This window comes from Octopus sinensis, linkage group LG16 (assembly GCF_006345805.1).
Source record: "Octopus sinensis linkage group LG16, ASM634580v1, whole genome shotgun sequence".
In the NCBI taxonomy this organism is placed as follows: Eukaryota; Metazoa; Mollusca; class Cephalopoda; order Octopoda; family Octopodidae; genus Octopus; species Octopus sinensis.
Window position 1 is genome coordinate 3153172 of NC_043012.1, and position 27944 is coordinate 3181115.

The 27944-nt window shown below is 37.6% G+C and overlaps 1 protein-coding gene across 1 annotated transcript; it reads right to left on the bottom strand.

Annotated features, from left to right (window-relative positions):
• Window positions 1-319: 319 nt before the first annotated feature.
• On the bottom strand, window positions 320-27927 carry LOC115220452 (transmembrane 6 superfamily member 1). Its single transcript, XM_029790579.2, has 7 exons — window positions 27470-27927; window positions 20771-20972; window positions 17185-17267; window positions 9447-9583; window positions 8337-8420; window positions 5859-5948; window positions 320-3006 (listed from the first exon to the last, which is right to left on the bottom strand). Exons 1-7 carry the CDS (start codon window positions 27654-27656, stop codon window positions 2584-2586), a joined length of 1206 nt encoding a protein of 401 aa, XP_029646439.1. The 5' UTR covers window positions 27657-27927; the 3' UTR covers window positions 320-2583.
• Window positions 27928-27944: the final 17 nt, after the last annotated feature.

A 27944-nucleotide genomic window follows, 5' to 3' on the forward strand; every position in this document is an offset into this window, starting at 1 on the left:
AATAAAAGTACAAACCATCAGCTTGCATGGTTCCTTATAACTGGAATTGTTTTAACTTTAAATAAAAATTAATTACATTTCTAATTGCATTGAAATTAAATTTTACAGGTAATGCTGCAACACATGGTAGCAGCTCATGTCTAGAAAGAGTGGACAAATTGAGAGCTGTCTTTTTTCCAGGGACACAGCAAAGCAAACCACTGAACGCAAATTAGCCCCTTAACTACTTAGCCTGATACAACACTAATAGTTACACGAAAGCAATATTATAATTACAAAGTAATTAAATTTTGTAATAATTTTATAGTTTTACACTTTCTTGTCTCAAAGAGAATTTTTTTCTCCATGACAAACTGCAGTGAAAAACCTTTCAAGGGTTCAATATCTCTCAAATGTATTTGAACTAGTATCAAGTTTGCTTATTCTCAATTACTGTTTCACACATCCACTTATGAAATTGCTACAGCCTAGGATCCCATATACACCAACGGTCAATAGCTTTGACTTTTTTTTTAAAGTGAAGCTAAGATTTTTAATCACTTCAGAGTTGCCTCTCTTTGATATCTAGTACTGGTGAGAAAAAAAAATTAGTTAAAAAAATGTATTTAACAGTCCTATGGAGAATATTCTGAGCTGATATGTTTTACACTTTTTTCTCTCAAGAGAGAATTTTTTCTCCATGGCAAACTGCAGAGAAAAGCTTTTTTACAGATTCAAATATATATCAAGCCTATTTGATCTGGCACCAATTATAGTATATTTATAATATGCTAGTTATTAAATTAGAGCATTTTTTGATTGATGTTTATCAAGAGAAAAGAGATTTTCTTTGATCTGAAGACCCAATTCTTGGTTTTTGTTATTCAGGCTAACACATTTGAGATCTAAGATTCCATGTTAGTAATATATAACAGGGTTTTCTTGATTTTTTATGTTTACGATGGTTAAGACTGACAGACATTAAAAATATGGAGAGATATTGGTTTGCAAGGCAATTAGTACTTAATAATGGTTTAAGTATGTTTAGGATCATTAAAGGTACATCAACTGAGTAACATCTGGAGGTGTCAGATATTTTTCTTGGTGGAGCAAGACGTTTGTAAATCAGAACAGAATAAGAACCAGTTTTAGAAGCATCCACATATTCTTTTCTATAAAGTGATGATATTGAATTGGGAAGATTTTATGGAGAGGTAATAAAAAGATTTATCAAATTTGTAGATGTTTGAAGGCAAAGTTAAAATTAAATTCAGAATAAATACAGGGTTTGCTGAATACTGAGTTATTATCACAGAATAACAGAAGCTGTGTAGAATGTGAATGAAAGGGCTTGTAAAATTACAGAAGACAGAAAGAGTAAAATAGATAAATATTTGATTGTGACAAGCACCGATAATGTGTTGCATTATGAAAGTCATTTGCAAAATTAATAACTTCTTGGCAAAAGTTTCAATGAATATATATAAAAGATATATAATATCTGTGCAAGATTTACAAAATCTGAAAAATTATTCATTGAGCTGCCACACAATAATTTATGAACCACTTTAGAGATGGTGATTTTTTTTCTTGGTGTTAAAAAGAAGTTGGAAATATAACATGCAGCCTAAAAAAGGATGAGTTCTGAGTAGGCTTTTTCTTTTAATAATAAAACACTTTTTTTAAAGAAAGCATCAAGAAACTTGTCATATCTCCATTTCAGTCACATATATATTTTTTTCATGGATCAGCAAGTTCCTCACTCTTTCAAACATTTTATTTACATTTTATTCTTCATTAAAAAGAAAAATATTGTGAAAATGTGTAGGCATATTGCTAAGGCCATGCTGGAGCAACATTGATTGAAAAGCCAAAATATACATTTCAAAATAGAGAATATTTGAATATTTAAAATAACTGAAATCAGTTATGAATATATTTCTGTCGCTATAATTATTTGCAGAGTAGCAGAAGATTTGATTTAGCCATGGAACTGTTATTTTAAGTGAAACTTTTAAAGCTCAACATTTTACATGGATTCAAGCAAGAATTTATTTATTTACAAAATTCTAAAAAAAAAAAAAATGAATTAAAAAAAAACAAAAACAGTTCTGAACAAATATAAGCTAAAACTTCCTTTCACCATGGTTTATATTTGGTAACAGAGATATTCTTGGAAATTCATTAATATAAGAATAAAAAAATTTCTGATATGTCCATATATTCAAAATACTTTAATATCAGACAGTAAAAAGTTTAAACCAAATATTTCAGTAAAAGTTAAGAATATTGATATTTCAGCCTCAGAAAACATGAGGCTCATCTTGAATGTATAAATTACAAATAAAAAAATTTTTGAAATCACAAAAATCAACCAAAAAATAAATTGGTAGGGCTTAAAATAGAACGGTCTAAAATATTTCTTTTTGAAATATTGACCTTTAAACTAGGGCTACTGTGTTAATATAACAAAAACAAAAATTAAAATTTTCTCTGAAGGTATTAAAAACAAAATAAAAATAATAAAGCTTGTATATAGAAAATGACATTGTAATTGTGCTCAAAATGGAATGTCTTAAGATAGCAAAACCTTTACTTTTAGCATCACTTAGGTTGCAAAGCAATTTTTCGGTTTCTGGAAGCATTCTCAACAAGTCGATCAATAGCATCCAGCGATTCTTGACTGTTCATCGTTGCCATTGATCTTTTTATATCAGGACCTTCTTCTTCCACAATTGGCACAACTTTGGATTGGCAGTAAATCATAAACAGTTGTGGTACCATAAGCAATGAGAGATTAATACCCCAGAAGGTAATCCAGTGAGATGTCCTCTGTGGTACTCGGAGGCTGTAAGGTGTTCGATAATGCAGAGAGGATCCAATGTGAGAGAATTGGGCTTGAGCTGCGGCTCCGGCATGGATGAACGAGAAATCTATGACCCAACTAATTAAAGATGTTTGTGTCGATAGAAGGAAGATTATCATGGATATATAATATGGCAAAAAGTAGAACAGATAAACCAACATCTGGAAAAATAAACACACAAAAGAAAGACTTTAAAAAACAAAAGGAAAAAAAACATGAAATAGCTAAAGCTAGTTGCATCATAAGCTAAAATATGTAACACATTTTAATAACAAGTAGGAGTGGCTGTGTGGTAAGTAGCTTGCTTATGAACCACATGGTTCCGGGTTCAGTCCCACTGCATGGCACCTTGGGCAAGTGTCTTCTACAATAGCCTTGGGCCGACCAAAGCTTGTGAGTGGATCTAGTAAAATCCACTACTGAAAGAAGCCCGTCGTATATATATATATATATATATATATATATATATATATATATATATGTATGTGTGTGTGTGTGTGTTTGTGTGTCTGTGTTTATCTCCCCCCAACATCGCTTAACAACTGATGCTGGTGTGTTTACGTCCCTGTAACCTAGCGGTTCTGCAATAAAATTATGGAATTTGAACTCAGAACGTAAAGACAGATGAAATGCCTCTACAAATTTCATCCATGCGAACAATTCTGCCAGGTCACCGCCTTATTCTATACCAAGAATATTTATATCTGAAAACTCTGAATAACTTGGCATCTTCTCTTACACTATTTCGTCCGTAGCAAACTGTTCCCATGTTATCCACAGACTCGTGAAATTTGCGATGCCGTCACACAATTAGTTGGCAATTAGTCTACAAGATCTATAATGAGATGCGTCACCATCATCTCAAAATCCACTGTTGCATGCTTGTGTGGGTTACATGGAATTCAGTGAGGTAGATTTTCTGTGTATGGATGCCCTTCACATTGCCAATTAAGGTAATATTTTCCTCTGGCTGGACATGTTTTTACTGAAGATTGGAAATGAAGGACACTGCTTGTATGATGGTGACACTCATTTACAACTATCATGTGATTTCAAGACAACTTGTCACTAATACACACAACATGTGGAGCCAACACAGGTGCTTCTTACATGGTGCCCACACAGGTGTTCTTTACATGGCACCAGCATGGTTACCCTTTACCACAACTATATTGCCCAATATACGAGGTCTGACCAATAAGTGCCCGGACTGTTGTCATAGTAACAAAGCTAAAGCACGCAGAGTGAAGCCGCTAGGCACAGATTGCCCTTGACCTCTGCTGTGCATGTGCACTAAGTTTTAACAATCTAGCTCACTTCTACTGCTTACAGCAATACTCTGAAGTAACATGTGTAATGTGTGATAGTCGCATTGACCATAAGAGAAAGTTGTCGTGGTGATACCTGCTCAAGAGGCCTATGCAAAGTTACAGAAAGTGTATGGAGAGGAGTGTATGAGCCACACACAAGTGTAAGAGTGGTTCAGACGTTTCCAAAATGGCCGAACAAACGACAATATTGATGAACATTCTGGGAGACCTGCAACCAGCAGAACCGAGAAAAACTTTGCAGATGTGTGTGCATCTGTGAGGGGAAATCATCGAATCCCCATCCGTAAATTATCAGAGGATGTGCAGATTAGTTACAGTTCAGTTCAGTCCATTATCACTGAAGATTTGGGTATGAGATGCATGTCTGTCAAGTTTGTGCCAAAACTGCATTCAGCTGACCAAGAAGACACTCGGGTTTCAATTGCACAAGATCTCCTTGATTGTGTCAAGAACAATGAAAAGTATTTGAAAACTTTGTGTAGGCCTCTGAGCAGGTATTGCCAAAAATTTGGTGCAGATTCTCTGCTCAACTTTCTCTGTCATGGTCAATGCGACAATCACACACTACACACCTTCCTTCCAAGCAGTGCTGTAAACAGCGGGAGTGAGCTAGAACCTTAAAACATAGTGCACATGCACAGCGGAGTTCAAGGTCAGTCTGTGCCAAGTGGCTTCACTCTGCATGCTTTAGCTTTGTTACTATGGCAACAGTCCAGATACTTATTGATCAGACCTTGTATCTTTCCTTTTTGAAGAAAATAAGGGTTGTGATTTGAGGAACAATTGGCAAGTGGCTCAAGTGACTACGTCGATACCTGCTCATTAGTTTATAACTATATTGTTATTGTTCAGAAATAGCACCATTTTCAGAGAGCTGTCACTGTCTCAAATAGGACTTTATGGACACAATAGATTGAAATGAATAAATATCCCAGTATCAACCAGGCTATCAGAGGTTGTTACACATAGCTGGTCACAATGCATTTTCTGGCATTGTTGTAGCTTTTGAATAATGGCACCCTGCTGGTTAGGCAGATAGGCCAACATCCCCCACCCTGAATGGGATACCAGTCTATCATGGGGTTACAGATTTACGGCTGAGTGGATTGCTCTACTAGTCTAGGAATCAAAACCACAATTGCAAGATTAGTGCAACACTCCAATCACTAGGCTATGTGCCTTCACAAATAAATATAATCATGGTGATGCATGTAAAAAGCACCATCCGAATGTGGTTGATGCCAGTGCTGCCTGACTGGCTCTTATGTTGGTGGCACGTAAAAAGGACTATCCGAATGTGGTTGATGCCAGGCTCACCTGACTGGCTTTTGTGCCGGTAGCACATAAAAAGAACCATCCGAACGTGGTCAATACCAGGCTCACCTGATTGGCTCCTGTGCTGGTGGCACGTAAAAAGCACCATCTGAATGTGGTCGATGTCAGGGCCACCTGACTGGTTCCTGTGCCAGTGGCACATAAAAAGCACCCACTACACTCTCGGAGTGGTTGGAAGGGTATCCAGCTGTACAAACATTGCAAGATCAGATTGGAGCCCGGTGCAGTCGCTGGCTTTCCAGACCTCAGTCAAGCCGTCCAAACCATGACAAAATGGAAAATGGGCATTAAACAATGATGATGATGATAATGACGATAGAAATATAAAACTCTGTGAGATAACTTACTTGTATTTTAGGGAAAGCTGAAGGATCCATCAAATAAGGTTCCATATTAATCAAGTAGTACTTGAAAATGTGGTCACCACCAAGAACAGCCTTTAGACCAGAAAAAGAGGGAAAGAGAAAAAGAAATAATATAGATGCAATTGTTAGAAACATGACAAGTAAAGAGATAAAGCAGAACAAAAAGAAAATCGATTTCAAACTTTAGCACAAGGCCAGCAAGTTCAGGCAAGGGGGATAAATCAATTACATCAACCCCAATGCTCATCATCATGTCTTTTAAATCCAGGTTTTGCTCCTATTAATGGGGTGGCTGGATCTACCTCAATGCCATTGCAACCGAGGCAGGCAGGTGCAACCCACCCCAACCTTTGGGCAGGCTGGCTGGTGCCCATTCTCCCTGGCTATCATGAGACTTTTTTTGGAGCTGTACTGTCTATGGGGAGCATGCCCTTGCTTACTCTCAACCTCAGTTTCTATGAGTGGTCCTGAGACCAAGGCCTCTACCACGATTTTTAAGAAATGTGGTGGAAAACTAGCTCAGGAAGACAGGGACGCTACTCCCTGAGACCCCTTTCGGAGCCCCCCACTACCTAAGCTGGTGCTTATTTTATCAACCTTGAAAAGATGAAAGGCAAAGTTGACCTCAGCAGAATTTGAACTCGGAACATAAAGATGAATGAAATGTTGCTAAACATATTTGCCTGGCATGCAAACGATTCTTTTCTACTCTAGGCACAAGGCCCGAAATTTTGGGGGAGGGGGAGTCGATTAGACCGACCCCAGTACACAACTGGTACTTAATTTATTGACCCCCAAAAGGATGAAAGGCAAAGTCGACCTCGGCAGAATTTGAACTCACAACGTAAAGACAGATGAAATACCTATTTCTTTACTACCCACAAGGGGCTAAACACAGAGAGGACAAACAAGGACAGACAAATGGATTAAGTCGATTATATTGACCCCAGTGCGTAACTGGTCCTTTATTTAGCTACCCTGAAAGTATGAAAGTCAAAGTCGACCTCAACAGAATTTGAACTCAGAACATAACGTCAGATGAAATACTGCTAAGCATTTCGCCTGGCATGCTAACATTTGTACCAGCTCACTGCCTTAAGCAAAACAAAATATAAAAAGTTTATATTACACCAAATATATTTCCATTTTATCAATCACATTGGAGAAATACTTTGGAATTAACATAGCCTTCTAATAAGAGTTTTGTTTTTATTGAGAAATATATTACAGGCGTAGGAGTGGCTGTGTGGTAAGTAGCTTGCTTACCAACCACATGGTTCCAGGTTCAGTCCCACTGCGTGGCACCTTGGGCAAGTGTCTTCTACTATAGCCTTGAGCTGACCAAAGCCTTGTGAGTGGATTCGGTAGACAGAAACTGAAAGACGCCCGTCATATATATGTGTGTGTGTGTGTGTGTGTGTGTGTGCGTGTGTGTGTGTCTGTGTTTGTCCCCCAACACTGCTTGACAACCGATGCTGGTGTGTTTACGTCTCCATAACTTAGCAGTTCGGCAAAAGAGACCGATAGAATAAGTACTAGGCTTACAAAGAATAAGTCCTGGGGCCAATTTGCTTGACTAAAGGCGGTACTCCAGCATGGCCACAGTCAAATGACTGAAACAAGTAAAAGAGTACCATATTTTCTGGTATACAAACTGATGTAGTATATAGTGTAAAAACAACAAACATTCAATCATCATTATCTTCCCAAATCCTGTTCCATTTCACATGGAATTTTTGGTCCTTCAAAGTCGTCTTATTTCTTTACTGCCCACAAGGGGCTACACACAAAGGGGACAAACTAGGACAGACAAACGGATTAAGTCGATTGTAACGACCCCAGTGCGTAACTGGTACTTATTTAATCGACCCCGAAAGGATGAAAGGCAAAGTCGACCTCGGCGGAATTTGAACTCACAACATAACGGCAGACGAAATACCGCTAAGCATTTCGTCCGACGCACTAACGTTTCTGCCAGCTCGCTGCCTTCCTCCAAAGTCGTCTTGGTGTATAAGATGACCTACCCTTTTTTGGCTGTAAATTTTGGTCTGAAAAATTCACCTTGTATACCAAAAAAATGCACATCAAGTTATTCAAACATTTTGTAGACTTGACAGACAAAATGGCAAACATGTTACTTGAAGAAAGCACCAGAGGTGTGCTGAAAGAACCATACCATCTTGGAAAACCACAGTTGATAATATCAATGAAGATGGTAGGTAAGGAAAGCGTCCAGTGATGAAGTAGCAGGCTGACAGGCAGAGTCAAAAACATCTGCTGTATGTCTGCCATGGCATTTATGCCACTTTCAGTTCTGATGTCCAATCTTTATGTGAAACACTGATTTAGAGGCAAAGGTTGTCTAGTTGGATACCAGTCAACCATTAGGTTTTGTTTTTGACTAGCTATTTTTGCCTTAGAGTGAATATTGAAAAATTATTTAAACATAAAATTACTTACAAAAGCACGTAAAACAGCAACTAGACTTGCACCCAAGAAGAAGATGAGGAAAAGGATAGCTTTGGGATTCTTTTTAAGAAATGCCTGTAAAATAAAGAATTTTTGTTAGACACAATATTTAATTTATATAATGTGCAATCTCTCCTGTTAAGATGGTTTCGCAGGAAACAATCATAAAATTTGTCTCAAAATCAAATATGTTGCATTTAAGGAATTAAGGTATTTCACTACTAAACAAAGATGACATAAGTTCAAAATCCAGATATCAACATGAAATTATACCCTTGCTCAAACTTTACTGGTTTCAATCAATCTAGCAACTCCACAAATGGTTTAAGATGTCTATTAGACTCCTTCATGCAAAACTCTTAACTTGTAGCACTATCTAACCCCCTTTTTTTTAACCCTTTAGCATTCAAGTTACTCTTATTTATTCACATTGTTTTGAATTAATCATGCATAATTTTGTAGTTTTGAGATTTTGTTAATATGATTGGTTATTTTTTGAATTACAGGATAGATACAAGAGGCTAGATCTGACAAGTTTAAAGATAAAACAGAATAATTTGGACAGGTATGGCCAGTTTAAATGCTATAAGGTTAACAGCTCAGTCAAGAGGAAGAAAGGTAATGTCCATGACCAGTTTCTGAGACTGGTGGGAACAAATTATCCTTGAGTTGAAGACCTATCCCAAAAGTTTGTAATAAAATAGAGGGGTTGATGTAATTGTCTGATACCCTCCTCCAAAGCTGATGGCCTTGTGCCAAAATTATTATTATCATTATAGCATGCCAAGCAGGCAAAATGCTCTGTGGCATTTGGTCTGTCTGCACATTCTGAGTTCAAATTCCACCTTTCATCTTTTTGGGGTTGATAAATTAAGTACCAGCTGAGTATTGACGTCAATATAATTGACTATCCCCCTCCCCTATATTCCAGGCCTTGTGCCTATAATAGAAAGGGTAATTATTATAATTATCATCATTATTATTATTATTATTATTATTATTATTTAGGAAGCCAAACCTCTCAGATGAGAATTAATTATTGTCAAATTAGGAATTAATGAGAATTAAATAATGACAGAGAAGTAAGTATATTACACTTACCCATTTTGAAGACTGATTGTCATCTATGTTAAGTACTTGAACACGTGGTCGGTCCTGAAGCAGATTGACACCGACCCAAATTGGAATAACTAAATATGGAACATTCAAGAAGATTACCCACTTTATGGGATATTTACCTGTGAATAAACACATTTAAAATGATATTTAGATTTTTAATAAATTAATTGATTGCTACCAAATAAGACTGACCTACACAGATTAACCAAATTTAGAACTTTGAAGCAACCAATAAAAAGATTTGTTAGTAATGTCTAAATCAGACATTTCAAATCACATTACCTGAACTCTTTTAGTACCAGGCTACTTCATGGGATTATGGGCTACCATTGGTTGGATTTTGAATCCAACCAATGACTCTACTCAGAAACTGGGATGCATCCTGTTACTTGTATGATTCAGGAGTGTCACCTCAGACTGTTTGATCATGTTGCCTGGTTTTCCAAGTTGGATCTTGCATACCACGTTCTCTTCTCTGATAATCCTGCTGGTGGTGATGGCTCTTTCTATTTCTTTACTGCCCACAAGGGGCTAAACATAGAGGGGACAAACAAGGACAGCCAAAAGGGATTAAGTCAATTACATCGACCACATTGCGTAATTGATACTTAATTTATCGACCCCGAAAGGATGAAAGGCAAAGTCAACCTTGGCGGAATTTGAACTCAGAATGTAACGGCAGAAGAAATACTGCTACACATTTCGCTTGGCATGCTAACATTTCTGCCAGCTCGCTGCCTTTCTGGTCAACCACATACCACATGGTCATGATGGATGAGGAAGTATCTTGTGGAGATGGGGACTATCTGGGACACTGCTCGGAGGGTTGCCAAGCAGATACTGAACAGATAGCAACAAATGGTGTGTACAGTAACATTCTGCAGCAACACATGCCTCCATACCTGTCCTGACCTGACACTTTATAAATTCTAGACCTAACAATTTAAAACAAACTTCCATGGCAACCATACATTTTTCACATAGTCTTGTTCCTTGTCAGAAATGTTTCGAGACTGCAGCTAATGTTTCAGAAAGTACAAATCTGTACTATATTAGCACGCTACCCACACATACAGTGTTCCATCTACATTCATATTCTGAGTAAAAATAAATGTTGGGGGATAGGGGCAGACATGCATTTGAAATACAAGTTTCCACACACCAACATATCACAACCCCAGACCCATTCTCACAATATGTCTCTCATCTGTCTTTTTGACTCTGAATGCAATTTCCTGATGAAAGTTATAGCAGTTTGAATATGATTGATTGAACTGTGATTATTCTTTCATGATGGGAGTTACAGCAGATTGATTATGATTGATCTTTTATGATGAGAGATACAGGAGATCAGCTATGATTTTTCACATCCACAAAGAAAAGAAATGTGAAATGAAAGATAAGTAGCTTAAATAGCAATAGATAATAAATTAAGTTTTTATAGCTTTACATCCTTGTACTGTTTGTCAGAAATGTAAAGACAATACAATTGACTCCATTTCTCTTACATTACCAGCCTGAGAGGAAACAGCCACTTTGTATTTCATATGTATATAAATTTCATCTATTGGGTTGGCAACTAAGTTCCTGCCGTTTTTTTGAATTAAAATTTTTTAAAAGGTTTAATAAAAAATAACAACTAATTAATCAATAATGTATTCACCCTTGTTGTTTACAACTTCTTCCCAACATTCAACAAGATTTTCAATACCTTGTTAGTAGAAATCACCCAATTTCAACTTGAAAAATTGATCCAACCAAGCTCTCAATTCTGCATCAGTATTGAACGAAATTCCACGCATAGCATTTGAAAGAGATCGAAAGAGGTGGAAATTCGTTGGTACAAAATCAGGAGAGAACGGCAGGTGTGGAAGCACTTCCCAGCCATGCATTTGAATGGCTTCCTTGGTCATATTGGTGATATGAGGGCAGGCGTTGTCGTGCAGCAGAAGAACTCCATGCTGCTGATTAAGTCTTTTCTCTTGAATAGCCGTACTGAGTCGTTCCATCTGTTGAACATAGAGTGCTGTGTTGACCGTTTGGTTCCGTTCAAGCAATTCTTAATGGATAATCCCTTCCCAGTCCCACCATACACACAACATCGTTTTACGTGGATTAAGATCCTGTTTCACGTGTGGTGTTGTTTGTTTACTGGGGCTAAGCCATTTCTTACACTGCTTCATATTGATGTACAGGCACCATTTTACGTTGCCAGTAACGATTTGGTAAAGAAATCATTACTTGTGTCCATGAGTTGAGCAGTGACGAGTAAGCAAACCGGCGTAGATTGTGGCTCGTTGATTTTTGTTGCTGTCACTTAAAGCATGCGGAACCCATGCTCCATTCTTCTGAACCTGTCCCATCGAGTGAAGATGCTTCTCTATAGAAGTGTTGGAGCATTCCATTTTCTCTGCCAGTTCCCTTGTCGTTTGACAAGAATCTTCATGCAAAAGTTGGTTTAATCACTCACTCTTCATCGAACTCAACTGGACGGCCAGAACAAGGTGCGTCTTTGAGGTCAAAATTTCCATTTTTGAACTTGGCATACCAATCGCAAGTGGTTCTTTCAGCTATGGCACAAATGTTGCAAGCAGCTTTTGTGGCCTTGGAACCTAGATTAAAAGCAAAAAGAAGGATGTGTCAAAAATGCTCGTATTTCTTAACTTGACATTCCATTTTAATGATCTGAAAATAAACAAAAATTAACTAAAATTTACTTGAAAAAAAAACAAAAAAACAAAATAGATTCCAAAATGATTCAAAAATAGAATTCTAGAAAAAATAGATTCCAAAATTTAAAAATGCAATAAATTGCAAGATTTAAAAAATACAGCGGGCACTTAGTTGCCAACCCAACATAATCAAACTATATGTGCATGTAGCTGTCATCATAGTAGACCCTCATAACTAATTAGTTTCTAGAGGCAGCACTTGAAGATTTTGGTCAAGATTTAGTATACTTAAGACAAATTCGGACAAAACTCATCCTTGTCCAAGTAACACTTACACAAAGATTTTGAACTCAGTATAGCAAACAAACAAAACCCTTCCCTAGTTATACAAAGCTTCTGCTCTCCAGTGATAAACTGTAATCTCCATTATGACATCTGTCTAAACAACTAGGCTTATTGTGATGTCAATGGACACTGTAGAGCACCAATGGCCAGCCAATGAGATAACCTCTTCACACTTGTATTTCTTCTTTATTTTTAATAAATGTAGGTATAGTTGAGAGGCTAAGAAGTTCCAGTTCCTACCAGTTCATTTCAGAGATGCTAGAGATGGCCCATCAATTGCTGAAGAAGCCATAGAAGTGTTATTGAGACATACAGTTTGTCCTTGGTATTTTAAACTTGGGTGGAGGCGTGTCGCTTAGTGGTTAGGGTGTCAGCATCAAGATCGTAAGATTGTGGTTTTGATTCCTGGACCGGGCGACGCGTTGTGTTCTTGAGCAAAACACTTCATTTCACGTTGCTCCAGTCCACTCAGTTGGCAAAAATGAGTAACGCTGCGATGGACTGGCGTCCCATCCAGCTGGGGAACACATGCGGCATTGAAACCGGAAAACCGGGCCCTTGAGCCTGGCTAGGCTTTAAAAGGGTACATTTATTTTCATTTTATATAAACAGATATCCAGTCCCAGCTTGTTAAATTCTCTGAATCTCCTGGCCAACAAATATTTATTTTTTTATTTTAAACTTGGTAGACCCCACTCCACTCTCTCTCTCTCTCTCTCTCTCTCTGACTAAACACAGCCTATTTCTTCCAGAGAAAAAGTGGAAGTACTTAACTGGTACTTTACTTACTTTATTTATTGACCTCAGCAGGATGAAAGATAAAGTTGACCTAACTGAGATTTTAACTCTGAGCAGAGCAAGCCAGAACAAATATAGCAAAGCGTTCTAGCTGATACTCTAATGACTTTGCCACAGAATGGTCCTGTACCAGTAATATACTGAGTTGAAACATAAAAGTTACAAAGTTTAAGAACGGTATAAAATTTTAGTATCTAGTTAGGTGCAAGTATAGTTGTGTGGTTTTAGGTTCATTCCCACTGCACAGCACCTTGGGCAAGTGTCTTCTATAGCCCTAGGCCAACCAAAGTCTTTCAGAAACTGAAATGGTGAGCTGGCAGAAACATTAGCATGCCAGGCAAAATGCTTACCAGTATTTCATCTGCTGCTATGTTCTGAGTTCAAATTCCGCTAATGTCGACTTTGCCTTTCATCCTTTTGGGGTCGATTAAATAAGTACCAGTTATGCACTGGGGTCGATATAATCAACTTAATCTGTTTGTCTGTCCTTATTTGTCTCCTCTGTGTGTAGCCCCTTGTGGGCAATAAAGAAATAAGAAACTGAAAGAAGTTCATCTTGTGTGTGTGCGTGTGTGTTTGAGTACATGCACACCTGCCTGCCTATGTGTGTATGTATGTATCTATCTGTCTGTCTGTCTCTTTGTGTGTGTGTGTGTGTGTGCATATGTACATGTCTCCTTATCATGACACCATACGATGGTTCTAAATTAGCATCACCTTCATGCAAGAGATGTTGTTTGTTTCCAATCTTCCATAAAAGATATGCCTAGCCATGGGGAAATACGACCTGACTTAGCAACAGGTAAGGGTTGGCGACTGGGAAAGCATCTGGCCACAGAAAGATCTGTCTCGACGAATTCTGTCTCACCCATGCAAGCATGGAAAAGTGGATGTTGAAAAGATGACGACAACAAGGATGAATACACTGAAAGGAATAAATTCTCTTCTTTCTGCTCTTCATCTGCCAACCACACTCCTCCTCCACCTCCCCTTGCTTCTCCTCCTCCCCCACTATGTTCGTCACAATTTCAACCACGACAGGATATCAAGTTTGCTCTTTTGTTTGAACTAACTGACAACTGCAACATCAACAACAGGCGCAGCTGTGTCTCTTATAAATGATTTTGTCTCTGGCCTCTACTTTGCCAATTAGAAGGAATGCAGGATTTAGACATAACAAAAATTGCAACAGAAAAGAAAAAGGTCACTTCTGTGTCTATGTAAGCAATATATACCTCAGGTCAGTTAAAAAAAAAAGCATATGTAGAACACTATATACATATATAAATATATGCGTATATTTATATACATATATATAACAACCACATGTCTGTGTGTATATGTGTGTATGTATATATATATATATATATATATATATATATATATAGATATATATATAGAGAGAGAGAGAGAGAGAGAGAGAGAGAGAGAGATAGAGAGAGAGAGAGAGAGATAGATAGACATATATATATATATATATATGCTAGCATGGAAAACGGACGCTAAACGATGATGATGATATATAAACACACACGAGTGTTAAAGGATACTTTTGTGTATATATCATATGTATATATAAATACACACCTGAGTGTTAAAGGTTACTTTTGAGACAAGTTTAACCTGTTCTCTATACTAACAAAAGGTTGTTGCAGCTGTAGGCTTTGTTTAAGCTCAGATCTGCCTTGATACAGCTGACCCATGTTTATACAGTCAAAGGTATTCAAACCATAACCATTCTATATTTTCCAGGAATACCCAGGATTACAGTATTAATCATTTTCCTTTTTTATGATGCTTGGATATGTATGAACATGTCTGGTGTGAGGGAGGTTCAGCTGCTGTTTCTAGTAAGGTGGACAGACAACCATATAGATCAGTCATGGGTAAATTGCAACCTGCAGCACTTTCTGAATGGCGTACCTAATGATAAACTACCTTGAAGCTTTTTAGCAGTGTGACCTGCTTGATGATGAGCCATGTCCCATATAAATCCACTTCCGATAAAGGTTGACCAAGCCCGATACTAAATACTCTTTTCTGGTTCATCTGTGCCAACAGTTTTCTATGTCTTGTGAATGGATTTGATAGTCAGAAACTGAAGGAAGCCTGGCATACATACATATCATCATCATCATTTAACGTCCGCTTTCCATGCTAGTATGGGTTGGATAATTTGACTGAGGTCTGGCGAACCTGATGGCTGCACCAGGCTCCAATCTGATCTGGCAGAGTTTCTACAGCTGGATGCCCTTCCTAACGCCAACCACTCCAAGAGTGTAGTGGGTGCTTTTACATTCCACCAGCACGAGGGCCAGTCAGGTGGTACTGGCAATGACCACGCTCAAATGGTGCTTTTTATGTGCCACCTGCACAGGAGCCTGTCCAGCAGCAATGGCAACAACCACACTCAAATGTTTTTTCACGTGCCACCAGCACAAGTGCCAGTAAGGCGACACTGGTAACAATCACGCTCGAATAGCACGGAAGCCAGTTTGTTGCTCTGGCAACGATCATGCTCGAATGGTGCTCTTAGGGCTCCACTAGCACGGATGCCAGTCATGGAATTTGATTTCGATTTCACTTGCCTCAACAGGTCTTCGCAAGCAGCAATGTGTGTATGTGTGTTTATCTCCCACTACTGCTTGACAACCAGTGTTAGTTTGTTTACATTCCCCAAAACTTTGTGGTTCAGCAAAAGAAACTAACAGAATAAATACCAGGCTTAAAGAAATAGTACTGGGGTCAATTCATTCGACTAAAAACTCTTAAAAGGCAGTACTCCAGCATGGCCACACTCTAATGACTGAAACAAGTAAAAAAGTAAAAGATATATATATATATTCTTTTATTTGTTTCAGTCATTTGAATGCAGCCATGCTGGAGCACCGCCTTTAGTTGAACAAACAGACCCCTGGAGTTATTCTTTGTAAGCCTAGTACTTGTTTTATTGATATTTTAATGCTGAACCACTAAATTACAGGGACATAAACACACCAGCATTGGTTGTCAAGTGATGGTAGGGGACAAACACAGACACACAAACATACATATACACACATATCTATATACACACACACACACATATATATATATATATATATATATATATATATAAACAGGCTTCTTTCAAAATCCAGTCAGAAGGTTTTGGTCAGCCCTAGGCTATAGTAGAAGATACTTGCCCAAGGTGCCATGCTGTGGGACTGAACCTGAAACCATGTGGTTGGTAAGCAAGTTACTTACCACACAGCCACTCCTGCGCCTATGTATATATATATATATATATTCAGGCTGTACAACAATCTCCAATCAGAGATGGTTGGTTGTAATAAGGGCCATGGGCACTGTCCCTTCTCTTCTAACTGATATAAATAAATACCACTCTCCAAAACAGGACATGCTAATGTGTTGATGTTGTTGTTTAGCCCCAGGTGAACCCTGAACAAGCAGACTTATGCTCAAAAGTGTCCCAGAAATAGCAATTTTACTCTATTTTACCCAGACACAGTACATCTAGGTCCGCATTGTTGTGGCATTCTTGTACAAAACTTTCTAATACTGCCGGTTAAGTAAACTGGAACCATACAAAAGTGAGCAGAGACTTAACGAAAGACTAATAAAGATATGAGAGCCAAGTAATTAGCAAGAAGTTGATTGGTGTCCTTAACACTGATATCAAAGCTGAGTACATCTAAAAATATATTATTCATAGAGACATTAAGACACACAGACAGACTCACACAGACACAATCACAGAAACATGCTCACAAAAACAGATATACTTCATAGAAACAAGTAAACATACTCCTCACACTAACAAGCATACACACACACACATATATGAACAGTCAAATACACACAAACACACAAAAACATGTACACACACACACACACATACTTACCAATAACACCTCCAGGAAGCAGGATGAACATACTATGAACAATAGAGCCGACCCAAAACAGACCAACTTCTCGATAATTCTGGCTGGAATAGATTAAAAAAAACATACATTAATTTATCTCTCAGCATTGTGTATACAGTGTGTGTGTGTGTGTGTGTGTCAATGTATGAAGACAGGCATGCACACACACACACACACACAAAATACAATATGAAGCAGGAAAGTGTATTTAAATATTTGTTTATGTATGTGTATGAATGAGATAGACACAGACACACATGCACACAGACACACACACATGCATGCATGTGTGGACGCACACAATTAACAAAACAAAACAGGAAAGTGTAGTCAAGTATTTGTGCATGTACGTGTGTATGAATGAGATAGACAGACAGACACACACACATGGCAAACAGGAAAGTGTATTACTGTATCAGTGTGTGTGTGTGTGTGTGTGTGTGTGTGTACGTGTTCAAGCATGTTTACCATATTTCATAATTCAGAGTTACGGCAATAATAATTATATACTGTACTTATATTCCAATAATTCTTTCTAATTTTGCACAATGCCAGCAATTTTGAGAGAAAGAAGAAATCAATTTCATAAACCCAGAGCTTAACTGCTACTTGATAAATGGATCCCAAAAAGCAGAATGGCAAAGTCAATCTCGGCAGAATTTGAACCCAGAATGTAAAAAAACTGGAAGAAATGCCACTAAGCATTTAAACCAGCCATATCAGGCATTTAGACTCTTTAGCATTTAAACTACCCACATCAGACATTTAAACCAGCCATATCATTGATTTGAACCAGCCATATCAGGCATTTAGACTCTTTAGCATTTAAACTACCCACATCAGACATTTTTAAAACCAGCCATATCATTGATTTGAACCAGCCATATCAGGCATTTAGACTCTTAGCATTTAAATACCCACATCAGACTTTAACCCAGCCATATCATTGATTGAACCAGCCAATCAGGCATTTAGACTCTTTAGCATTTAAACTACCCACATCAGACATTTAAACCAGCCATATCATTGATTTGAACCAGCCATATCAGGCATTTAGACTCTTTAGCATTTAAACTACCCACATCAGACATTTAAACCAGCCATATCATTGATTTGAACCAGCCATATCAGGCATTTAGACTCTTTAGCATTTAAACTACCCACATCAGACATTTAAACCAGCCAATCATTGATTTGAACCAGCCACATATCATTTAAACTCTTTAGCATTTAAACCACCCACATCAGACATTTAAACCAGCCATATCATTGATTTGAACCAGCCATATCAGGCATTTAAACCTTTTAGCATTTAAACCACCCACATCAGACCCAAACATTCTACTTGTTTCAAGTTCAAAGTAGCCATATCCAGCCTCTCACACCTACCCTATAATGCCTTTCAAAAAATAAACAATCACATCATCAAAATCTTGAAGCTACGAGATAAGGCATGATTAATTCAAAACAGTGCGAATAAATAAGCATTACATTTGACAGAATAATCTAAATGCTAAAGGGTTAAATCTAGGGTAGTAATGAGTCTGTCAGCTCACCACCTTATTTATGTCCCAATAATCCTTTCTACTAATAGGAACAAACCCAGAAATTTGGTGGGAGGGGGACTAATCAATTATATTGACCCTAGTGCTTTAACTCGTACTTATTTTATCAACCTCAAAAGGATGAAAGGCAAAGTACACTTTGGTGGAATTTGAACTGAGAACATAGAGAACCAAAAGAAAAGCACCTGAGAAATTTGACAGACTAATGATTATTTCAGTTCACTACCTGGTTTGAAATTAATATTCCTTCTAGTATAGGCACAAGGCCTGAAAATTTGAGAGAGAGGCATAGCAGGTTACAGCAACCCCAGTATTTAACTGGTACTTATTTCATCAACCTTAAAAGGATGAAAGACAAAATCAAATTTGAACCCAGAACATAAAGCCAGATGAACTGTTGCTAGGTATTTGAGTTAGTGTAGTGATTATTCTGCCAGCTTGCCATCTTATTTATGCTCCGATTACGAAGGCAAATTTGTGATAATAAATAAACTGTTTTAATGAGTTTAATTAAACTACTCAAATGAAATAGGGACAAAAATTTTGAATGTTCAAAATTTGGGAGTGTGCCAACATGTCAACATGTGTGTGTGTGTTGGTGTGTACATGAGCATGTATGTGTATAAACACATGCACTCACACATATACACACATACACACTGTGGGTGCAGTCATTTGGCAACCTCATGGATTTAGGTTCAATCCCATTTGTCAGCTACCTCACCCTTGGTTTGACAAAAGCCTTCCAGTAGATGAAAAACTATAGGAAAAGCCCTTCAAAGAGAGACAGACAGACAGAGACTGGCCCTATGCTTGAGTAGGATACTTAATCTGGTCCCTGAAGTAGAGTCCACTATTTTGTCAATCCAGGACAAGTTTTTGACCTAAGGATGACTTCCACCCTCTCCTTCTTGCACCAGTCTTAGAGATCCTAAAAAAAAAAGATCATAGGCACTGCTGCCTTTCTTCCTCTAAGTAACAGATAATATTAAACACACACACACAAACATATACTTACACATACATTCACACAGATGTTTAATTTAAAAATTACTGGAAATACGCTGCTTGTGGAGAAAGATTAAAAATAGATCCAACATTATTTCTGGACATGTCTTTTCCTTTTATCAAGTATACATGAATACACTTTCCTATATTGTGTGTGATTGTGTGTGTGCGCGTGTGTATGATTGTGTGTGTGTGTGATTGTGTGTATATGTGATTGTAAGTGTGTATGAGATTGTGTGTGTGTGTGTGTGATTGTGTGTGTGTGTGTTGGTGTGTGTATGTGATTGTATGTGATTTGTGTGGTTGTATGGTGTGTGTGTATGTGTGGTGTGAGTGTGATATGTGAGTGGTGTGTGTGTCTGTCTGTCAATCATGTAAACAAACCTTCCTGCTTTCTGTGAATTTATTTATTTTAAATATCATCATCATTTAATGTCTGCATCCCATGCTAGCACAGAGTGCCTCGGTGTGTGCGTGTGTGTGTGTGTGTGTGTGTAATGTCAGGTCACTCTTAGAGTTATTGCTAACATGTAACCCAGGGCAACCTACGGCTAAGCAAGGAGGTGGTTTTCAAAAAACAAAACCTGCCAAAAAGTGAATGAAATTAAGAGAATCAAGAGTCGGTCGCCTGCTGACACTCGTTGACGATACATCGAAGAGGCCAGGGAACAGAAGAAAGAAGACATGCACCCAATACCAGAGCTGAAGACACCTCCGAAGAGGGTGGGGGGCACCACATCAAAACAGTAGAGGAGTAGGGGCTGAAACTGGACGTGGTTCCCCCTGATGATGTCTTGAGCTAACTGGATCCTATAAAGGAGCTGTTGTGGTAGCAGACCATGAAACACGGTTGAAATTCCTTTCAGGAAGAAACTAACCGTGTTTAGACCAGCAGAGGATGGACTCCACCAATTTATCCACACATGCAACCATTCACAACAAGTGTTTCTATCAAATATATAGAATGAAAGGGTTAATAGGTTAATTCTTACTTCCATGATTGTGCTGTTAACATAACCAGGTACATGGCGTAATGTGCAATGCCATCCCAATAACATATCATTGTGCCGTGAGAGGTTCTCAAGTAGGGTTCTCCTTCTCTTAAGTAGAATTCCATGAAGTCGTCAATAATTCCATCGTTTTCTAAAGCAATGATCAAATCAATTACAGAGCTGAATGTAAATATTCCCAACACTGAAATAAGAAATAAAAAAGAATAAAGAATAAAGATTATAACGAATTTAAGGAATGTATTGTTTTGTTTTAAATTATGAAATCATGTAGTGATGCTACTGTGTAAGGTTCAGCGCGCATGCGCAGAATGGGACTACTTCCGGGTGGCCACCGGAAGTCTTCCCCATGCGCATGTGCGGGAAACTGACCCCCTAAGGCACACTCACTCATTCATCCTCTCTGGGCATTTCAGCCATCGTGAACAGACATGCATTGGTAGTCTCTGATAACCACACCGACTTAGCTGCGGACGACATCGAACCACTTCAACCAACGAACAAGAAGCTGTACAACAGATTCGGCTGTCGTTTTCCCAGAAACAAACTGCTGTCTTTCACTGATAACCTGACTTCATCTGTTTATATCTAACTCTTTGTATGTGACGGATCGGATCACCCCTTTCAGTGATACCGATACCAGATCCTGTTACACAAATACAGACAGAAAAAAATGTAAGAAAATAGAGACAAAAAAAGATTTTTGTTTTCTGGAATAATCAATTATTTTGGTGAAAGACTGACTGTTAAATTAAATAACAGGCATTCCTTCTTCAATGATCCCTGGCATTAGTATCATCCATGTTTTATAAACCGACTACTATTATCCAAATTTGTTATAGTATCCCTGTAACCTTTAGACATTCTGAATAAATGAAAGTATAAAAAATCTTCCAAACAAAAATCCAGGAGGTTAAAATGTTAAACTATTCATTTCTTGGTAATGAAATCAAACCTTACAAAGTGCTACATCCACCAAGTTCTGCTCATAGGCAAGGAACATATCAGTCTGTGCGGTTAACTAACAGGATCTGCTTCACTTTGCAGTTAGTGGTATTAAAAACAGTTGCTTCGGTATGGAGCAATGCAAATTGTCCAAATTGACAAAAAACTCTGCTGAAAATTGCACAGAGAAATGGATGTCCATGTTAAAATAAGAGGAAATGGAGAAGAGGAGACTAATAGAAATAATTTACTCTTTACTCTTTTACTTGTTTCAGTCATTTGACTGCGGCCATGCTGGAGCACCGCCTTTAGTCGAGCAAATCGACCCCGGGACTTATTCTTTGTAAGCCCAGTACTTATTCTATCGGTATCTTTTGCCGAACCGCTAAGTGACGGGGACGTAAACACACCAGCATCGGTTGTCAAGCAATGCTAGGGGGACAAACACAGACACACAAACACATATATATATACATATATACGACAGGCTTCTTTCAGTTTCCGTCTACCAAATCCACTCACAAGGTATTGGTCGGCCCGGGGCTATAGCAGAAGACACTTGCCCAAGATGCCACGCAGTAGGACTGAACCCGGAACTATGTGGTTGGTTAGCAAGCTACTTACCACACAGCCACTCCTGCGCCTATTTGATTTGTTTTTTACTATAAAATTTCTCCTTGAAGAAACAAAATAATTTCTTTTTAATAGTCATAAAGGTACAAAATTGGTGGGAAAATATAGTTTTAAATTGACCTTAGTGTCTGACTGGTATTTATTTTTTAAATATGAAAGAGAATGTTGATTTGCTACACCAGCACAATAAAATGTTACAGTGTTGTGGGATCTGGATTCACAACAGCATACTATAATACTGAAGAGAAGAGGATATGAACTGCCACATAGTTGGTCTCTACCCCATTCATTCACTCATCTATGCTTCAGTTCAAACTCTCTCTCAAACAAACATTTCTCACAGATGTACTCCCCTTTCACTGAATTTTCTACTGTAACTACAATGGCCTCTGCTCATTCAGAGTTAGTTGGTTGCATACCACCTTCACTGAATCCCAGTCAATACAATTGGCTCTCTTCCTTTTAGTACAAACTGTTTCCCTACTTCCAGGCCTGCATCGACCACATTACTTAATCCTTCCTCCCCATGAAATCAAGTCTGTGGTTGTATCCATGACTTTGCGAAGCACTTCAAGACTAATTAGATCAATACAGTTGACATTCTTTAACAACTGCAAGGTATTCACATCAGAAGGAAAAAAATAAAATAAAATGATAAGCCAGTGCATTCAAACTCTGTTCATGTTTTGCTTGCAGTTGTTGACATTTTAATTTCATATCCCACGTTTTGAGAACAATAGCACAGCTGGTTATAGCCTTCCAAAGAAGTCAGTTAATGGTTAGCTGAATTTTTGATGGTAAAAATGTAAAAGGAATGTCTATGCAACAAGGATAGAATAAATACCCCAAGGTAATTTTGTTTGAATGCCCTGGCTTATCATTCTATTTTTTTCTTTCTGATGTGTATACCTTGCAGTTGTTAAAGAATGTCAACTGCTTGAGAAAGTCATGGGTACAACCACTTTCTTCTGACTATTCCATTAAAAAAAAAAAAAAAAAAAAAGAGAGAGAGAGAACAAATTAAACCAGTTCCTAAGACATATTTCTCTCAACAAAAATAAAATAACATCGACTGATATTAGACGGTGCACTTTTAAAACAACAACTCTTGCTCAAACATTTTATGCAAATAAAATATTTTACAGAATAGCAAATTATCTAACATTGGATCTTTATAGCAACCTATTTTTTTTTCTATATAAATTACAAATATTTCCCCAACATTGAAGCACTATTCACATACATCTGGGTTACTTGCAGCCACTATTTTTTCTTTACAATATGAGCTAACAAAAAATCTTCTTTGTGGTTAATCGATTGCCAGATGGGAGCCAAATCATATGCTACTTTGTAAAAGGAGATATACATTGAAAAATATTGCCCAAGATACATTGAATAATGTGCTCCAAGATATATTATAAAAGGAGAAAAAGCAGGATAGTTACAACTTGAATGCTTTGATCAGAGCTGGCTAGGAGCAAAACAAGGACAGTAAGAACCTTCATAATAGACTAAAACAACAATCTGTCTAAATCAAATGAAGCTGATCAGGAGTGGCTGTGTGGTAAGTAGCTTGCTTACCAAACCACATGGTTCTAGGTTTAGTTCCACTGCATGGCACCTTGGGCAAGTGTCTTCTACTATAGCCTTGGGCTGACCAAAGCCTTGTGAGTGGATTTGGTAGATGGAAACTGAAAGAAGCCCGTCGTATATATGTGTATATATATATATATACACACATACATACACACACACACACACATATATACATAAATTTATATATGAAGAATGAGTACAATCAGCAAAATCACAGATAAAAGAAATTTTTTTTTAGAATTTGAAAATTTAGCCTTCGTCAGCTACCATGCTAAGGATTCTGACTGTTTTGATACTTTTATATACATAATCAAGAAGAGCTACACAGTTGCTATTTAACAAACTCGCGAAGCTGTCAACAGAAGATACTTATCGAAAATGCTTTGCATTTGGAATCAAACCTCGTGGTTTGCTGGTTTGCAAAGCAAAATGCTTAACAACACCATCCTGTCTATACCTCTTAGATTCCAAGTTCAAATGTCATACAAACAGACAGAATATATATCTATTAGTTGTTGGTAGGGACACCATATTTCATCATGCAACCATAGAATATTATCAAATATATCAAAGGCTTAGAAGTCAATATTGTACCCCACCAGTGTTAGTAGATAAATTATTTCACTTTTGAAAGTTATCTCTACAGACATTCTACAGAAATTAGAGCCAGCACCGATCTGTTACATTTCAAATACAAACACATCTATGTAAACAATATGATTGAAGATAAAAAAATAGGCAATAGGTGTCTAGCATATTTCAGGAGTTCTTGCTCCTTCTTCAACACATCATCCAACTCATTGCTTAAACAGCCACCAAATATAGCAATGTAGCATAATTGGATATACCAATTTTACATAAATAGATACAGGTACAAACTGGCTGCCATTATAATTGAACACATCCCTACCCACAAAAGATTGCTTTGTGGTCTTGTTTTATAAAGAAATCAGGTCTCATTCTATATTTAGTATTAGACAAGTGAACAAAAGAACCTCTATGCAGTTGTCTGTCCTATTAAAAATAACAGTCAGATCTCCAAACTGTATTCTACCAATTTGGGCCTTGGTGCCCAAATCCTGAACTGAAAGACTTCGCCAGGTGGTGCTATTAAGTTAGACATGGCCTGGGCCAATACTGGCCAAAACCTTTCTAAGTTATTCTAAGTTATAGTGGACAATGTATGCCATGATGGTCATAAAGAGCTGGAACTCTTGTGATCAAATGTGTGTCTGTTCAATCAAGATTTACCTGGTGCTAAAACAACTTAGAATTTGGTGAAACTTAATTTACGCCCCACTTCTGTGTTTACTTGCTGAGTCTAGAAGAAGGTACAGTGGCCATCACGTTTGAGAACCCTTCAAGACTGGTGAGATTAACACGATAAATACCTGCAGGAAAGAGATACCAGAAACCCAGTGTTCTAGGAGAGAAAAGACTGGTCATAGTGATTAAGGTAGGGCCTGGAAGAATGAACACAGTAAGGATGAACACAGTAAGATAAGTGCGTCAACAGAACCCGAGTAGCTAAAGTATAAGACAAACCAGTTCCAAGGAACAGGGGCCATTATGATAATAGAAAAGACAATAAACCAGTAAAATAAGTATAGGTTTAGGTACAGGCATAGCTTCCCAACCATATGGTTCCAGGTTTAGTTCCACTGTGTGGCACTGGGCAAGTGTCTTCTACTATGGCCCCAGATTGACCAAAGCCTTGTGAGTGGATTTGGTAGAGGGAAACTGAAAGAAGCCCATTGTGTGTGTCTTTGCATCTGTGTTTGTCTCCCACCACTGCTTGACAAAGGTGCAGGTTTGTTTACATCCCATAACTTAGCGATTTGGCAACAGAAACCAGTAGAATACATATCAAGCTTTAAAACAAAGTACTGGGATTGATGCAATCAACCAAATAATTCAAGCATGGCTGCAGTCTATTGACTGAAACAAGTTAAAGATTTTTAAAAAAAACATGTCAAAGAAGTTTCTCTATTCAAGACATTATACATCTAAAATATTGCGTTTCTTTTTGGCTTTCCCACCAACTTTGTTTCCTCGTAAATTTCAGAAAAATAGATATTTTTTCAATGAAATTTTCAACAACTACCTTTCAGATAGGGTAGAGGATCTTTTCACTTTGACCAGCAGATTTTTAAAATAACTTCTTTGTAACTAAACACTTTTAAGCTTCGTATACTGGTAGAATGTGTTACATAAAACATCTTTTTCTCTTGGCTTTCTTGAGAAAATTCTGTAGTTTGTAAGCTATTTGTTGTTTAATTTCTTGCATTTCGGCAATTTCAACCAATCAGTGACGTCTATTGAGGTGAATACATTTTCTGCCGTAGTGTGTCAACAACAATTATTTGTGGTGTCCTGAGGTGGATTAGCTCGACTAAAGGCGGTGCTCCAGCATGGCCACAGTCACATGACTGAAACAAGTAAAAGAGTATATACTTGTAATCTACACCATCTGAAATGGCTTTGTAGTAAATTTTATTAAAAAATATTAATTTTTCTGAGTTATGAGGAAGCAAATTCAGACAGAGGCACACTTGCATAGGGATGTCTTCTTTTCATTTAAGTGCACCAATTAGCTCTGCAGTTTGCGGCTATATGTGGTCACTCAATATGCTAGAAATAGCAGCCAAATTCCAGCAACTCATACTCTAATGCCTTAAAAAGCGATTCTTTGGATAATATAGTTTTAATCTGGCAAAAAGATAGGTTAGCCAATTGCTAGAAAACCTTCAATCAAATCTGTTTAATGTGACTTGACTAAGTGGCTATCAACAACAACTTTTGGCTGACACAGGAAAGTTATCAACATGTCAACCCTTTAATCAAAGGCGTTCAAACAACAACCACCTTAATTTCTTTTTTGGAACAGTGGATCTCATAGTACATTAAACTATAAATACTAGCACGTAAATATTAGGTTGAAAATCCCTTTGGGGAAGAAAAAGATCGAAGGTTTCCCCTGGAATACGAACCCACATCTGTAAACACACCAAGGGTTCTATTATTTTATTTATTTTTCAGTCAGTATTTGTAAGACTTAAAGGCAGAGGTAAAGAATACGTACACCACCTGTTTTCGCGTAATAAAAACCCTAAATACCAGGTGTACGTGTTCCTTACTTGGTTAAACTAAAGCGTTACACCATTCGCCGGATATACTCTGTATTTGTTTTTAAGGAGAATACAATTTAAGGGATATTCGGCGGAATTCCCGAAGGAATCTGGTCACAGATTTGCAATTAGCGTGTTTCAGTGGTTGCCGAGGAAGCTGAGTCGAACTTCTTGTGAGAAACTGACAGAAGAGCTTGCAAGGGAATTAACTGTGTCTGTGGTTAGCAGAGGGCGGGGAGGAAGTATATTATAAGATAATTAAACATTTTGACGGCAAAGTAAACAACTCGAGGAAGACAACAGCTGAAAAGGGTAAAACAAAAAAGATTAATAAAAACTACATAAAAACGATGTTGGTTGAAATTTCATGGTGACTTACCATAAAAGAAACGATCTGTAACGTTTCGCCGGTTTCGTATGTAGAGGTATGGAATACCAATCATAACAGAAAGGACGAATACACCGCAGAAGAGTATTAGCAAAGGTTGTCGCACTGTGAAGATATTGTTTAAGCAATAAGAAGTGGGAATTGCCAGTAACGATGATAGAAAGACGATTGCCGACATTCTGAGTTGTTAGAGATTAACAGAACAAGTGGAAATATAAGCTTCTAGAATAGTTAACCCTGTTTGTTATCCAATTGACTACTGCGTTAAAATTATTTAAATTAACAGAAATCTTTTCCTTCGTTGATGTCCTTCCAGATATAACAAATAAACGTCATGTTGCATTTAGTTTTGCTTTGCTTGAAGCAGCAGCTTCTGGATTTATAAAGAAATAAGTTATCTCTCGGAATAGCAGTTTTAAGAAGTGCGGGTGAATGAGAGCTGAGTGAGAGAGGAAAGAAATAATGT

Bases quoted from the DNA above. Each gene is read 5' to 3' on its own strand.
- LOC115220452 (XM_029790579.2), bottom strand. From the start codon at position 27,656: ATGTCGGCAATCGTCTTTCTATCATCGTTACTGGCAATTCCCACTTCT. The intron at 20,973-27,469 runs GTAAGTCACCAT...TTCTTATTTCAG, and splicing joins TACAGATCGTTTCTTTTATG to TGTTGGGAATATTTACATTC. The intron at 8,421-9,446 runs GTAAGTGTAATA...TTTATTTTACAG, and splicing joins ACAATCAGTCTTCAAAATGG to GCATTTCTTAAAAAGAATCC.